This window comes from Heptranchias perlo, chromosome 4 (assembly GCF_035084215.1).
Source record: "Heptranchias perlo isolate sHepPer1 chromosome 4, sHepPer1.hap1, whole genome shotgun sequence".
NCBI lineage: Eukaryota > Metazoa > Chordata > Chondrichthyes > Hexanchiformes > Hexanchidae > Heptranchias > Heptranchias perlo.
In genome coordinates, this window is record NC_090328.1 from 112,938,000 (window position 1) to 112,955,548 (window position 17,549).

A 17,549-nucleotide genomic window follows, 5' to 3' on the forward strand; every position below is an offset into this window, starting at 1 on the left:
CTTTCTTAAAGCAACGAGAAAAACGAATGGTTTTGTTGTTGTGGTCCTGACAGCACTGATGGCTTCAATTGGCTAGTTTGGACTTTCTGTTCACTGAGGACAGTGTGATTACCAGAGAAATACTTTGTTTTAATGTACAATTTTCAGAGCAAAGTTGTTAAGAGTATGTACAGTTCTGTTATACCCATGTATGGAACAGAGATCGTTCAGTGAAGTTGCAATTCACAGGTATCATGTTGTTGGCTAATCAACATAAATTGCATAAATGGTGTAATTTGTGAAAAGCAAAGCATACTTATTGAAACTTCATTTTAAATTCTTCCAACTCAGGATTAGGTGATTTGAAAATTATGACTATTTGTTCAAAATATCAAATAAGCAGTAAGAAAAAAAAACAATAAACTACCTGGAAACAGCCACACAACTGGTTCTACGATGAGGGTATTTTTCTGGTTTAAAATTAAAATAAATCACAAATGCCTTTGGTCCAACGTCACACTCCCTCTACCCAACAATCTGGTCTGAGGATTCCATTCAAAAACAGCAAGAATATAAAATAAAACTTACTACCTGGAATAGATTGTAGAATTATAAGCAAAATACCCAGGGGGGAGGAAGTGCGAGTAACTCAACTTTGAGATGCCAATTATTTTATTTATAATAATAAAAAAACACAATTTTCGGACAGTCTTCATCCCCATCCTCAGCCATATTATTACAAGTACAGGAACGAGAGATGATTGGCAGAAGATTAATCCAAAAATGCAGTATTTGACTGGCAAAGTCATTTCTCTTAGAATTTGCACAAAAATGAAGGAAAAAAGTACTACTTTTGGCTTAATGCCAATGCCTAGTGAGTTCTTTATAATCACTGCACCCTATATTGTTAAATTCTACATACTGCAGTGCTGAAATCTTCCAAAGCTTGATTAGTACGGCTTTATCTAAATTCCAGTCAAATAATTTAATAATCACAGGAATACATTTTGAACAAAGGATAAATTAACTCAGTCTTTAATATATAGTTTAACAAAAAGTCACAAGTACATTTAAAGCTCCCGATATAGCTAATAAGTTATAATTATTGTGCATTGCACCATAATGGCAGATAGGATTCCCAGGGTTAACTTAATGCGTTTTTAAAATAGTGGCAGCTTAAAAAATCAACCTAATTAATCATAATTGGGATATGCGCATGACACATAGAAAAACCTGTCCCTTTCTAAAACCTTGCAATGTCACAAGGGGTTTCACACTGCTTTCAAAAGAATGTATTAGTTTTCCAAATGCATTCTAAAATCCCAAGTGAAATTTTGTTAATAGATAAATGATGTTTAATTTTAAAACGCAACAAAAAGATTTCCAAGATTTTCTATTCTGAACAAAATGTTCCTGTAAAAATGTCTTAAAGAATTTAGTACTTTAATATTTCTGACTAATTAATCTATAAATTCCAGTTAAATATTGGGAGTTCACCACAATTATAGAAAAACGTAATAAAGTAGGATATATAATACACTAGTACTGCCCCATCTCAAAAGAAACATTAGTGTTTAAAAATAGTTATCATTTATTTTTAAAAACAAAAAAGGATAATTCTTGGTCCAATAATGACTGATCAAATCTCTCATCTAATGATTCGAAGCTCATAAAAGCGTCCCTCCCTCTCCCTCTCTCTGCTACACACTGGTCTGATGCCTATGTTTAGTCACCGAGTTAAACTCTGCTTCACATTTTTTGTTGACTGACCTTTCCCATTTATTGAACTTTAGACTTCGTATAAAAAGAAACAGCACAGAGGAAATTCTCTTACACTAAATAATTTAATGCATTTACTCGAACTACTGCAGTAAAAGCAATGTGTAAACAAAATTAAATCGCTTTTAAAATGTACTGCATATTTCAATCTGACCGGCGTATAGCATCAAATACCAAAGGAGTATTATCTTTAACCACTGCGGGACTAGAATAGCATTTAAGTATCTAAATAAAAGTATATTAGAATGTTCTTGCTAATTCAGTGAATACCATGTACAGCTCTATAATGCTGTTGAAAGATATTCATTGAAAGAAACCACAAGTTGAAGAATCCTAGCTATATGTGATTATATTTTCTGCTTTAGAATACTCTCATCCCCATCATTCTCAATATTTCTGGAATATTTCTAAATCCCTTGGATAAAGCGGCACATGATAGCGATGGGAGAGGAAGAGGGAGGGAGGCTTGTATGAGCATTGAATCATTAGATGAGAGATTTGATCAGTCATTATTGGACCAAGAATGATCCTTTTTTTTTACGGCCGGCACAGACACGATGGGCCGAATGGCGCCTTTCTGTGCCGTAAATTTCTATGATTCTATGAGATGCTCGTTTTAAACTAATACTGGTGTATGACATTTTCTCTGTATTTGTATTGGTCTATATATGTATGTATGAAAGTCTTATAACATTTCCTGATTATCAGTCAGTAAAATAAATCCTGAAATCACCAGTTTTGAAATCATGTGATACAGTATTACTGCAAACCAACCACAGAAGTCTATCTTTAAATGCCACTGAACATCTATCAGCAAACAAAAAAAAACAAAAATGGGAAACAAGAATTCACAGAATTCTTTGCTCTTCTGTTTTGTCAACATTGTTTCACCCATCGATGTCCTGAATACACATTGCAGATTGCGCATAACCCTATGGAGATTTCGATATTTAGCAAAATGGGAGTTAGAAGGGGTTTTTCTGGCTTTTGTTTTTACACATTTATAACAAAAAGATTTTGTTCATTTTAAAGGCTGTAACTATTGTTTAGTAATCCAAGGGTTATACAAGGAAGACAGCATAAAAATGATGAAACAGCAAAAGAAAATGCTGGAAATACACAAGTCTGTCAGCATCTGAAAAGAGCAAAGACAGGTTAACATTTCAGGGGGATACCCTGTGTCAGAACTGTGGGTTCAACCCTTGTTGGCCACATGTGATTGTGATATTCATGAAATATTTTAAGAGCTTTAATAAAAAATTCTGTACACTATGAGGAATAGTATGAATCCTGCCTCTCTTCTTTCCACAGAAGTATTTTACCTTAATGTCACTATTGATTTAATTACTGATTCTATTTTGATTGTTTCAAAAATAGATCACTGGAACAGGGAGTTTGACATAAAATGACCTGCTTGTAAAGATACAACTGTTTATTAGAAGACATGTGGAGAGACTGGAGAAGCTGGGGTTGTTCTCCTTTGAGCAGAGAAGGTTAAGGGGAGATTTAATTGAGGTGTTCAAAATCATGAACGGTTTTAAGACAGTAAATAAGGAGAAACTGTTTCCAGTGACAGAAGGGTCGGTAACCAGACGACACAGATTTAAGGTGATCGGCAAAAGAGCCAGAGGAGACATTATTTTATGCAGTAAGCCGTAATGATCTGGAATGCACTGCCTGAAAGGGCGGTGGAAGCAGATTCAATCGTAGCTTTCAAAAGGGAATTGGATAAATACTTGAAGGGAAAAAAATTACAGGGCCATGAGGAAAGAGATTGGATAGCTTTCAAAGAGCCGGCACAGACACAATGGGCTGAATGGCCTCCTCTTGTGCTGTTCCTACTATGATACAAGTTAACTAAATTTACCAAGAAATCTGCATTAAAAGTCACACTATAGCAGATTAATGTTCAACTTCAATAATCTATAAAAGAACTTGCATTTATATAGCACCTTTCTTGTCTCAGAATGTCAAAAAGCAACTTCACAGCCAATTTAGTTCTTTTGAAGTATTTATTGTTGTAACGTTGGAAACACGGCAGCGAATTTGCACACGGTAAAGTCCCACAAACAGTAATGAGATTAATATCCAAATAATCTGTTTTAGTGGTATTGGTTGAGGGAAAACACCCCTTCTCTTCTTCAAATAGTTCTGTGGGATCTTTTATGTCCATCCGAACAGATGGAGTCTTGGTATAACGTCTCATTCAAAAGACGGCACCTCCAACAGTGCAGCACAACCTCAGTACTGCACTGGTGTGTCAGCCTGGATTATGTGCTCTAGTCTCTATAGTGGAACTCATGACCTTCCAACTCAGAGGTGAGAATACTACCACTGAGCCAAAGGTGACAAAGATTACGAATTATCCCAGTAAGTACAAAATAACACGGTGATATGCTAGTACTACTCACATGATGCGGAAATATATATTTCCTCTTATATATGGTTCTTTAACATGCGACTTTTAGCTGTGATGTCAGCTTCTCCATGGCAATGACCTCTGGCAAGCACAGAGCAAAATGAACTCTGGGCAGTTTTTGTTTCCCTTCAGCACAGCCAAGCTTACAGGTTGCCTATTGACAAAGACACTTAGTTTGTCATGTCCCTTTTAGATACTTTATTTGATTTCATCATACTGAATTCCTGTCCTTTCAATTCCCCCCATCCCCAAGTCATGCTCCTGTTTTCTCCTTATTCCTGCAGCTAGCTTGTAGTTCAAACTCACTGTAGCACAAAATGGCCTGATGTCTATCGATCTCTTGTTTGTGATCAATTTCCAGTGAAGGCGGCTGGAAGAATTCAGTGGCTCTGGATCTTCAAAAAGATAGAACTGCAATGTGAATCAGGTGGACCTAATTTCTCCTTTTCTGTATACATCAGTGCGATGGTATTTAGCATTTAACATAACAAACCAGACGTACAGATAAAACAAACTGGGAAATTTATATTTGGTTTATTATTTTAGAGCAAGTAATATTCTTCACTATGAATTAACAACATACCTATGAGTCTAACATTAGCACCTCGACATAAGGTAACCAGCAAGATTTCTAGTCAACCGACAAGATGATTTGAGGTGAATAGCTGAGGAGCTGCAATTAATGTCAGTTTTGATGCTAGACATGCTTATGACTGATGCAGTATTCTGACCAGCAAAGTGGTGACATTGTTTATAACCACTGGTTGTAATATATGGTGTTTCCTGCCTCATTTTTTGTATTTTCAGAGATAAGGAACGGAGGCAGAGGTCGAGTCTTTTTGTCTTGATCCTTGAGAAGTAGCTGGCTTCCAGAATGCAAATAAGTTTTCAATCAACAGAAACATTTTTTAATGCCCCAAAGCAATTTTGTTGTATATTAGTACAGTTTTAACATAGACATGACTGCAGAAATGCACAACTAACTTTGTCATAGTTTTTAAATGATGTGAAAGATGCTACTGCAGTTTTCAAAAGCCTAATTCCAGTCTGTAATAAGACATGAGGTGGACATCTTATTCACTATGCTTCCTGAATTTTCCCCCAGTGCAATAGTATATAAACATTTAAGAGAACAACTGGTTCTGTGCTATCTTGCCAGTAAAGAAAGATATATCAGCGATTAGAAAATAAGGAGGATGACTTTTTAAATGTTATTGTGTTGTCATAGTGGAATAAGGTATAAAATGATGGTGCAAAATGATCCAAAGGGACACGATACAGTACATTATGTCCAACAGCAGCAGCGTGGTTTCCCAATGTTCATAAAGACTGCTCCATTAAATTTCCTCCAGTCAATAATTAGGATTCCACAAATAAACCTAGGCAATTAAATCAATACTATTGGGCAATTACCTCAGAGATTCTGTACTCAGTGGCACAGAAAGACACTATATCTTAGACTGCATAATCAAACATACTAATGTAATTTCTATCAAGATCTTGATTTACTTAAAATAATTGGAGAGGTAAAAGGGGATTGTTTTTCCTGGGAAGAGAGTACTGTTATAAGTACAACAATGGATTGTTTTTATTACTTTTTCCTTCATAAAAGATGCTGTGATTTTTGTAGTCCTGTGAAGCCCACTTTTATTAACATCTGATATTAGAAGACCTCAATTATTCCATTTCTCCCCTAATCCACAGGTTAATTTGTTCAGACACAAGAATAAGTTTATAAATTAATCCCATTTTTAGTATGTTTTAGACACCCACTGACACAGATGTTTTCAGTGTTACCTGTGACTCCCTCGATAAGAATTCCTGAAGTTAAACAATGAACTTGTCTTGATGAATACGTTTTTTACGATTTATCAATACCCTTTTTTGTTAGCACTATATTTCAGACAGGATATCCCTCTGCAACCTGCATTGAAACAAAATTTGATATCACTTCAATTCAAATCACACAGCTTGATTATGGCGCTTGATGTCTGTCACTGTTTCACACCCAGGAGCCAAAAATGAAAAATAAAGTTGTTGGAACAAGAACTGGTACCAAGAACTCTAGTATTTATTATATAGAATAATGCAAGGATTGAGATGATTTGGTCAAACACCTAAGCCAGGTTGTTTTTCTGTATTATTGAACTTATGTCAGTTGTACTATCCTAGTTAAATGAATTTGACTAGACTAACATAGCCTGGACTATGTTTCCTGGATGTAAGGATCTCGGGTTCAGATGCCACTAACAAAGTATTGAGCTTTGTTCACACGGTTTCTGATGTAATTTGATTGCAGTGTTACTGTCCTGTAATATAAACCAACAATGTTAACTTATATTAAACACTTCAGGGTCGATTGTAGTGGCGTGAGAAGGTTAGCTTCCCACCTGCCCATGTCAATTTTAACCTCCTGGCCTCGTTACCATACTGATGGTTTACTTCCTGCTCATTTCGGGCAAGAGAGCAGGGAGCGGCTACTGGTATTGTGAGAATTGGACTAAACCTTCCTGGTGGGCCCGGAGAAGTATTCCTCATCTTTCTGGGCACACCAAGGAAAGTAAAGAAACTTTCCTTTCAGGGCCTCTTCACGGACTGATCCTCTCCTGCCTGGAGGGTAAATCACAGCGGCTCCCGCGCTCAGGCCCGAGTTAAAATACCACCAGGGTCCAACTGACGTCATCGGACCCCCTACTAACTCATTTAAAGAAGGACCCTGCTGGCTTCCAGTGAGTGCCTTTGCCACCCTGTTGCAATATATCTCCTTTAGAATAAATTTTCATGGTAAAACAGGATATTATAATAAGCTTCACACAATATCCTATGTAACATAGGCCGAGAAATTTGGCTGTGCAGCCCCTACATTTCGGGCACTAAACGGCCTCCTAAGCCTCCAATATGGTGGGCATGAAGCCCATGCTCATTACGAGGTGGGAATGCTCACCCGCCGTAATGGCAAAGGCCAAAATATTGTCGTGCAATGGCCACGCCGGAAACAGGTGTTAGGCCCCTTATTTGCATTTGCAACAGGCCTAATACCTGTTTGAGGCCCCCCTGCAAGATTGGTTTGTCCTGAGGCAGCCGGGTCTACCCGGCCTAACAGGCGGAGCTTAAAGGGGCCAAGAGGAGGAGGGTTATTCCCCAACCCCACATTCAAAGAACGGGGGCCGCTACCCATTCCCACTACCCCAACTGATATCCTCCGCCCCCCACCACTGCCCCCCACCCATCGCCGATCCCCCCACCACTGCCCCCCACCCATCGCCGATCCCCCCACCCATCGCCGTTCCCCCCACCCATCGCCACTACCCTTCACCCATCGCCAATACCCCCACCCCCTACCACTACCCCCCACCCATTGTCGATCCCCCCACCGATATCACCCCGACTGATATCACCTCCACCCATCGCCGATACTCCCGACAATATCACCTCCCACCCATTGCCGATACTCCCGACAATATCACCTCCCACCCATCGCCGATACCCCCCCACCCTTCACTGTTGCTGCCCTCCACCGATCACTGTCGTTGCCCCCCACGTTGATACTGCCCAGTCCTGGCCGCCCTCCCTTTCTCACCCACTCTTCAACAGCGCCTCGCCTGCGAGCTGCCTGTTGCTCTCAGCCGATCGCCGGCTTGATGTAAATGAGGCCCGAGACCCAATTTCGGGGGGAGCCTCAGGACAGACCATTCAGGTGCAGGAATAGGTCCCTGTCCCCCCACATGCCCAAAAGTGGCCGTGCCCGAATTTCTAGGCTGTAGCCTCCTAAAATAGTTTACATTTTTTGTTAGACTGCAGAAATATATATATTATTAAGGCTGTCAATCTTTCTATTTCTTCCTTTGGTATTTACTGATGGTTCAGACAGTAAACAATATATTACTTAAAAGGTAATGCAAAATAATTGTAATCAGGATTTAAAGTTTGGAGAATGTATTTCAAAAGTTTTGTGGAAATGCACCATTACGTTCCGTATATTATTTGACTTTGGAGTTTGACACTGTGGGGGTTAAATTCGATAACCCCCGAAACGGGGTCGCGGTGCGCGATTAACCCGTGCCCGGTTCTTGAGGTGCAGGCAGCACGTGAAATTCGTGCTGCCTGGTGATTTATCTGATATCTGCGAGCCTAGCTGCGCTGTTGAGTTGCTGCTCACAAGCAGGGGGGCCAATATCGTGAGTGGCTAGCACCACTTAAAGGTAGCCTGCACCTCTTATTTTCAAAATATAAGATACAGGTCCGAACGGAGATCAGACATCGTACACGTAAAACACAGATGCAGGTCCTGTCCCTATGTTTACAAACTGATGAGTTATGTTAAAACATTGAATAAAAGTTGCACACTACTAAATCCCACTCCTCCAATCTGCACACCAGACCCCACCAATCTGCTGATCTAAGTTTGTACCAGGCCTGCGAGACAGCGTGCACCAAGGTTCTCTAATGATGCACTAGAGACCTCGGTGAACAGTAGCAGACGAAGTCAATGCCAGGCGCATAGCACCACGAACATGGATGCAGTGCAGGAAGAAGTTCAATGCTTTGACATGAGTGGTCAAGGTGAGTGAGGTCAATTGTCAAGTGGTATCTCCTACCAACTGACCACTAGCCGCATCCACTGCTCCACACACTATACCCCCCATCACCCACATACCAACAAACTCTTTCCATCAGTACTCAACTCTGCTAATCAGATGCTTCCTCTCACCCTCACACATTATTACTGTTGCAAGCCACACACCCACAACTCACAGGTCACACACACTGGCAGCTATTCAATCATGACAGGCACATCACCCAAACATCCTGCAGGACACTCACCGACACACGTCCCGCTTTCTTGCGGGAGAAGGTGGCGCATAACAGATGGCAGCAAGTGGCAGAGGCTCCATAGAACATGAACCCATTGTCCTCCCTCAGGATGACAGCATTCCTGTCCCACCCCTGCCACTCCGCCAGTGCCCTTGCTGTTGCCTGTCAGCTAGCCAGCCCACCCCCTGTAGAGTAATGAAACTTTATTATAAGAACATAGGAAGAAAGGAACAGGAGTGGGCCATTTAGCCCCTCGAGCCTGTTCCACCATTCAATGAGATCGTGGTTGATTTGTGACATAACTCCATATCCCTTAATACCTTTGGTTAACAAAAATCTATTAATCTCTGATTTAAAATTAACAATTGAGCTTGCATCAACTGACGTTTTCTGAAGAGCGTTCCAAACTTCTACCACTCTTTGCGTGTAGAAGTGTTTCCTAATTTCACTCCTGCAAGTCCTGGCTCTAATTTTTAGGCTATGTCCCCTAGTCCTTGTATTCAAGTATAGGAGACCTCCAAAAACAGGTAAAAATGCATCAGCATCCAGAAGCAATAATCCAGCAATTTACCTGTAAATCCTGCATGGTCCCTTTAAATAGCGCTGGTGGGGGGGTCTTCCAGGCCGTCTACGACCTGTTCAGTTGTGCGAAGTTAGGACAGTATGTTGGCTTGAGTGTTGAATTCCAAAATCGCATCTGTCCCTATAAATCAGTGTTACACACTGATCTACCAGCATTCGTTATCCGTGCGCGTGCAAATGCCTTTACCAAGATGGTGTCCAGCACACGTCATGCTAGAAGTGTGCGCTCGCATTCCAGATGCCATTTTGGGCCCTTAGGAGGCCGCGTCGCGCCTACAAAATGGGCGCGACATGGCCCAAATTTCAATCCATGATTCCAGCCAATGGGGGATGTTGTATTGAAATAAAATATAAAGACACTGACACAGTTTTGCTACAACTGTACAGGGCTTTAGTAAGACCTCACCTGGAGTACTGTGTACATTTTTGGTCTCACTATCTAAGGAAGGATATACTTGCCTTAGAGGCAGTGCAACAAAGGTTCACTAGATTAATTCCTAGGATGAGAGGGTTGTCCTATGAGGAGAGGTTGAGTAGAATGGGCCTATACTCTCTGCAGTTTAGAAGAATGAGAGGTGACCTAATATAAGATTCTGACAGGGTAGAGGCTGAGAGGTTGTTTCCCCTGGCTGGAGAGTCTAGAACTAGGACGCATAGTCTACAGATAAGGGGTCAGCCATTTATGACTGAGATGAGGAGGAATTTCTTCACTCAGAAGGTTGTGAATCTTTGGAATTCTCTACCCCAGAGGGCTGTGGATGCTCAGTCTTTGAGTATATTCAAGGCTGAGATCGATAGATTTTTGGACGCTAGGGGAACGGGGTTGAGTGAGAAAGTGGAGTTGAGGTCGAAGATCAGCCATGATCTTATTGAATGGTGGAGCAGGCTCGAGGGGCCGTATGGCCTACTCCTGCTCCTATTTCTTATGTTCTTATAACACAAGCTCAAAACAAAGTGTGTCCTATACTGCTGTTCACATTCATAGACCCTGATTAGGTTCTATATCAACGTGGAGTGTACACACACATACACAGACACAGACAGGCATGCGCAGGCAGACAGGCACGCCCAGGCAACATCAGTGATTTTCTAGTAATTGTGAAGATAATCTATTATAAAACATTAAGGCTGCAGTGCGGTTAAATGTATAAACAGACTTCACTTCACTGATAATGTCCCTCCCAAACCACAGACAGCCAACATTAGGTAGAGGAATTCTTTCACAGTTTTAGCTCAATCCAACTTCAGACCATACTGACATCAAGAGACTAATATGGCCGACAAATTGGAACAACCAAATGTCAATTGATTGTCCTTAATCACTTGTGACAGACACAGTATTCCCGAAGACAGTATGTTAATAAAGAAAAAAAACTTGGAAACTGATAAGAGAAAAAAAACACATAGGTCACACCAGGAATCTCTGAGGACCTGCCTGTGATTCGAGATAGTCTCAGCCTTGTCATCAAGTGTGCAGCTTCTCACTCAGCACTGAAATATCAATAGGAATATGTTTGTGAGGTCTCTGGTGAACATTTTTTCATTCTTTCTGCATCGACAGGATTCCGAATCAATATTCAGTTCCCACTAACAAGCTGTGCACAGTCTCTGTAGAAAATATTGTACAGAATACAGGAAGACATGGTAATAAACAGCTGTCCAGCTGTGAGGAAAACATGAATTGACTGCAAGTGAATCCCTCAGAAAAGGTCACAAAGCTATGAACCACCCTTCAGGTGTTCTAATTTATTGCTGAATATAAACAACTAATAATATTGTACTCCCGCAGCTATCTCGTTACTGCAGATATTTTATATTGGCTTGCTAGGGAGACAGCCATCTTTATCTACAAAAATGCACTGCTAAGAAAAGCCATCTCTTATTGTTTCCTATTTAAAGCTTATATTTAAGAATGTGATATTAGAAAGAATTATATTTGCACCCAACAGATAACGGAGGTCCGAGCCTATAAACAACCACAACAACTTGCACCTTGACATCTCTGAGAACTTTACAATGGATATAGAGATAGGCTGAGCATGACGTGGGCGAGATTCTGGGAGACTGATGGTGTGGTTACAGAAACAGGTTTTTAAAGAGGCTTTTGAAGGAAGCAGAGAGAGGAAGTAAGGCACAGGAGCTGGTGCAAAAGAACTCCAATGGTGACACAGAACAGCAGCAGGGAATGAACGTTCATCGAGAGTCAGCGGGGTGGAGAGTGTGGCTGGGATTTATGGCTGGAGAAGATTGCGTGAGTAAGGTGGAGTGAGACTTTGGGGGGACGCTGGTTGAACTTGTAATGGGTGGGCAAGACATTGTGCAATAGAGGACTCAAGCCAGAATATTCCGGATTAACTGGAATTGGCAATGGCGGGGAGGAGGGGAGACGGGGGAAGGGGAGGGGGAGACAGACAAGGGGAGCTTTTGGAAAACTACCGGTTGAGGCGATGATAGAAGGATTAGGGGAACATGTGGACGTTACAATGAAGGAAAAAAACTATTTTGGCGACAGACTGGGGCAAGGAGGACAGCTCAGGTTCACGGAGATCTTAAAGGATGCACATCTACTGTATCAGTCTTAGCAGACCCGGGGAAGCTTGGTGAGACTGGAGCCAGGCCCACATTAAATGACATCTCCCACTTGCAGCCCAGTGCCCCAATCAATCCAGGTCCTTTTGTACTGAATCAGCCTGTTTCCCATTGTTTTCAGATCCTCCCAGTCTTCTGTTCCCACAAGTTGTTTATGTACATTGTCAACAGGGATGACTCCAGCACTGATCCCTGAGTCACCCCACTAGTGTCTCCTTCCACGCTGTTCCAGCTACACCTACAGACCATTATTGATTCATTTCAAAAGCACTCCACCTAGGCCATGCCTTCCAACATTGTGAACCAATCAAAAGCTTTGTTGAAATCTAAACAAATGTCTACTAATTTCCCGTTAACACAGTTTGCAATCTGATCAAAGAATTAGTCAGACTCGATTTCCCTCCCATAACGCCATGAATAGCTTCTTTTATACTTCTGTATTTCTCCAGGTGATTCATCATTCATTCCTTCAAGTTGCCTTTCAGTACTTCCTGTACAATGGATATCAGGCTGACTGGCCTGTGGTCCCCTGGTTTATCACGGTCTCTGTTTATAGGTTGATGAGAGTAATTTGGGGGCACAGATGGAGATATCACCAAAGACACAAGTACAGTGAGCAGCAGCAGTAATGGGAGCAAATCGAATCTTGGAGCGTATAGCCAGAAGAGTAGAGCATAAGTCTCAAAGTGGTTTTCTCCAATCCTGATTTCCCAGGATTCCCTAAAAATGGCCAGTAAAACATGCACAGTTTCATTGGCTGCTTCGTTGAGTGATTGTAGGGACAATCCATTGGCTAACGTCAATGTCTTCAGCGTGTCCATTAGCTCTTTGTCGATTGTATTCACTTTTCTTAGAATCTCATTATCTTTCCCTAGAAGTTACACCCCAACCGTAGGAAGACTGTCTGAAGTTTGCTCCATGAACACAGGCATAAGGAATTCATTTAAAGTACTTGCTATTTCGTGATCATTTGGATTCCTTTGGAATCTATTAGGAATCCCATTGTTTTCCTGACTGTTTGCTTGGAGTATATTTCTAAAGTCTTTCACAGTGTGTTTTATATTCTCTGCAATCCTGATTTCATTGTCTATTTTTGCTCTCCTCACCAGTTTCTTTGCCTCCCTAATCTTACTCTTATACACATCCCTGTGCTCTGGTCCATGTGTGGCTCTATACTTACAAAAGGCTTTTTTTGTCCTTACCTTCTGCGGTACTTCCCTGGATGCCCACATTGATCTCCATGTTTCTTGACTTCACTTCTTTCCAAGTGATGCATAGTTGCTTTGTATTGACAACAGGGTATCCCCTGAAAGTGTTCAACTTTTCCTCTGTGCTCCTGCTTCATTCTACTCCCCTCCCCACCCACCCACTCCCTCCTCAGCTCATTTGTCATTCCTTCAAAATCTGCCTTCCAAAAATTGAGAGTCTGTATAATATTCCTCTCCTTCTCTTGCATAAGCCTGATACTAAACTTTGCCATAAGTTGATCACTATTTCCAAGGTGCTCTCTCATTATAACCGTCTCCAGCATTGCATGGTTATTATACAACATCCAGTCTGAAGTTGCCTCGCCCTTGCAGGTTCCTTAATTTTTTGGGTCATGTAACAGTCCACTGTAACGTCAAAAACATGTTTTTTCTCCAGTTACTCCCAATATAGTCCTCCCAATTTATCCCTAGTAAGTTGAAGTCTCCCATAACAATGTGCGTCAATCCTCCATGTACTTCCCTTATTTGAATATAAAGTTTCAGGTCAAATATCAGATCCTGACATGGTGGCCTATAACAAATCCAATCAATAGTTTCTTCCCCTTAATATCAATTGTCTTGATCCATAGTGCTTTTGCCTCTTCTGTCGCTGATTCCGTTTTGTTTAGCTCCTTTTTTAATATATTTTCCTTGATATGTCTTTCTAGATTATTCTTTCCATCCTGCAGAGCAATCTGCATCCATGCAAATTTAACCCTCATCTGTATCACTATTTAGCCAAATCTATGCGATGCACATAATATCATTAACTTCCTCGTTAGCATAGAGTTTGAGCTCTCTAATTTTACTCCTAAAACTTATGGCATTTGTTTATGTAATTTTGAAGGCTATCTGTGGAAAAGCCTCTAATCAGCAGCCCTTCCCCACTGTTGTGCCAGTTTAAATTCTCCCCACTGCTCTAATTACCCTCTCAGCAAGGGAGAAGAGAGAGAGAGAGAGAAAGGCAAAGTGCTGTTATGCACTTGTACCACAGATACTGTTATGTTCCACAAATAACTGCTTCCATGTCCATGCTTTATGTGCATCTTCACAACATCACAGCCCCTAATATAACATGCACTGAAATGTCTCCCTCTGCACTAAGAAAATATATAAACCCACCTCTGCAATGGGGCTTTGATAGTGCTGGTCCACCTCTGCAATGGGGCTTTGATATTGCTGGACTACCTCTGCAATGGGGCTTTGATATTGCTGGACTACCTCTGCAATGGGGCTTTGATATTGCTGGACTACCTCTGCAATGGGGCTTTGATATTGCTGGACTACCTCTGCAATGGGGCTTTGATATTGCTGGACCACCTCTGCAATGGGGCTTTGATAGTGCTGGTCCACCTCTGCAATGGGGCTTTGATATTGCTGGACTACCTCTGCAATGGGGCTTTGATATTGCTGGACTACCTCTGCAATGGGGCTTTGATATTGCTGGACTACCTCTGCAATAGGGCTTTGATATTGCTGGACCACCTCTGCAATGGGGCTTTGATATTGCTGGACCACCTCTGCAATGGGGCTTTGATATTGCTGGACCACATCTGAAACGATTCTGCGATAGTGCACCAGGATCCCGGGGTTGTGGAACAGAATTGAAAATAACTGCACAAGCAAAAGTTTTCACAAGCACTTCATTCACAACTTGTGCTTCTGTTCGCCTTACCTTCCCCGATGGCTGGGCAAAATGTGTACAGATCGATTAATGTAAAACCGCCTGTGGTGAGCTGAGCTGCTCTGAAACACATGACTACCTTTGCCTCTGTATTCAATTGTGTTTCTGTTGCCATTGGGGATGGACCTGCCTCTGGAGCTGTCTGTGTAGACCTTCTCTTTTGATGCGATAGACCTTTTGGAGGTAGCAGCCTTGCCTTGTTCACTTCACCTTGCCATCACACACCTGCACTATGACATACTTATTTCCAAGCAGATTTGGCATTCTGAGAGAATATAGTTTTAATGAAGTCTGTGCTTAACTTCATAAAGTGTGGTTTTAATTTAGATAACTTATTCAGATCTATCTCAGCTCCAAACAGGTTATATTAGTGGAATGATCCATATGTTAAAATATTACACTTTAAGTAATCATGGCACGGAAACTATGGTACAATATAACAATAAAAATCACTCCATATCGGCAAATTTGATTTTGAACACCGGATTGAGAAATGATGCTGAAGTAAATTACTGAGTAAAGTAAAATCATAAGTCGTCATTTCTGAGCTTTTTTGTGTCTAACTGACTGCTGATTTACCATTTGAATTTCTACAAACAACTGTTTTAATATATTTGTTTTCTTGATATAATGAATCGTAAGTGAGGCTTACTCGGTCTCTATTATGTCGGGACTACACTAGGCCACAATATACCTTTAACATGCAACGTGTTTTAGTACCTGGCCTTCGAGAACCCTCTGTATTTGAGTCAGCCAGTTCTTATCTTTCTGTAAAGCTTTTTTAGTTTCTTCTGAATCCTACAGGCAAATAAAAGATAGCCTGATGTTAATATGCTTTTCTACTTTATTAAAATTGTTCAATTCATAGTGTTGATTTTAAGTAGAAAATGATGGAATATGAATTACTCATCTGAAAAGCTGAAATTGCATTACAATAAAAAAGTCACAACAGAAAATGAAACAAGCAAAATCTGTTCACCTTTCAAAGAAAAAATGACATTTTGCTCACATTAAGTCTGCTGTTGCACAATCAAGGATATTATATAGTGCATTATAGGAGTTATTTCAAAAGTGCAAAAGACTCATCAAGGCACTTATGCCCCTGGTGCTGTTTTACAGGAGACTATTTTCTTAAAAAAAGGAATATTTCCCCTTCGCCTTGGGTCTCGCTGTGGCACAGATGGCTAAGAGTGCTTATGCATTCATAATGTTCCATCTGCTCTCTCCACAGAGCAAGGGGAACTCAGTGGTGTACAAGGCACACCTGAAGTACACTACTTACCACAGCACAAACCTAATCATCATTTCAATCAGACACCACCAGATACACACACTCATGGAAAAAATCCCAGTAAGGTTGAGAGAAGGAACAGGGTGAGACACAGACTATTATTAATGAATGGATAGCGATATTGGATATTGATGAGGAACCAGTGGGTACCAGGAAGAGGTGCAGAATACTTTCCCACACATGGTATGTGGATGTATACATAACAATGAAAGGCGCTATGGTTAGATTGGGCCAGCGGTTGTCTGAACTTCAAACTGCCATCGAGCACTTAGCAACACCAGTGGAATATGCAGTGGCAACTTCAATAACATAGGCCATAAGCAGCATAACAACAACTTGGATTTATATAGCGCCTTTAACATAGTAAAATGTCCCAAGGCACTCCACAGGTGCGTAATCAGACAAAAAGACACCGAGCCACATAAGGAGATATTAGGACAGGTGACCAAAAGCTTGGTCAGAGAGGTAGGTTTTAAGGAGCTGGGGCTCAGTGGGTAGCATTCTTGCTTCTGAGCTGGAAGGTTGTGGGTTCAGGTCCCACTCCAGAGACTTGAGTCCATAATCTAAGCTGACACTCCAGGGCAGTACTGAGGGAGTGCTGCACTGTCGGAGGAGCCAGCTTTCAGACAAGACATTAAACCAAGGCCCCATCTGCCCTTTCAGGTGGATGTAAAAGATTCCATAGCTTTATTTCAAAAAAGAGTAGAGGAATTCTCCCCAATGTCCTGGCCAATATTTATCCCTCAACCAACATCAAAAACAGATGATCTGGTCATTATCAAATTGCTGTTTGTGGGACCTTGCTGTGCGCAAATTGGCTGCCCCGTTTCCTACATTACAACGGTGATGGCACTTCAAAAGTATTTAATTGGCTGTAAAGCACTTTGGGACGTCCAGAGTTCATGAAAGGTGCTATATAAATGCAAATCTTTCTTCTTTCTTTCTTTTAGTTATATTTTTTGGTTGTTCACACTTCCCTCCCCCAGGAATGTTTTTGGTATTCCTATGCAATTCGAAGATGAAAAGTGTACAAAGCACATACATTTTTATGAAGAATAATCAAATTAAAGCAGTTGCTGGTAATTGATCCATCCTCATCTTCCTTGAAGGAAGACAGCACTTGAGAGACAGTGGAATAACATTCATGAAAAGAGACACATCCAG

At 41.1% G+C, this 17,549-nt stretch overlaps 1 protein-coding gene across 5 annotated transcripts in view; it reads right to left on the reverse strand.

The window, feature by feature from the left end:
* cntln (centlein, centrosomal protein) overlaps positions 1-17,549 on the reverse strand; it is a 366,307-nt gene that overhangs the window by 9,840 nt on the left and 338,918 nt on the right. For 4 of the 5 annotated variants that reach the window (XM_067983463.1, XM_067983465.1, XM_067983461.1 and 1 more), the window contains one exon: positions 15,815-15,892. The exons of the other annotated variant lie outside the window; for it this stretch is intronic. In XM_067983463.1, coding sequence (XP_067839564.1) covers positions 15,815-15,892 — 78 coding nt within the window. The remainder of the gene's footprint in view (positions 1-15,814; positions 15,893-17,549) is intronic. 5 annotated transcript variants of the gene reach the window in all.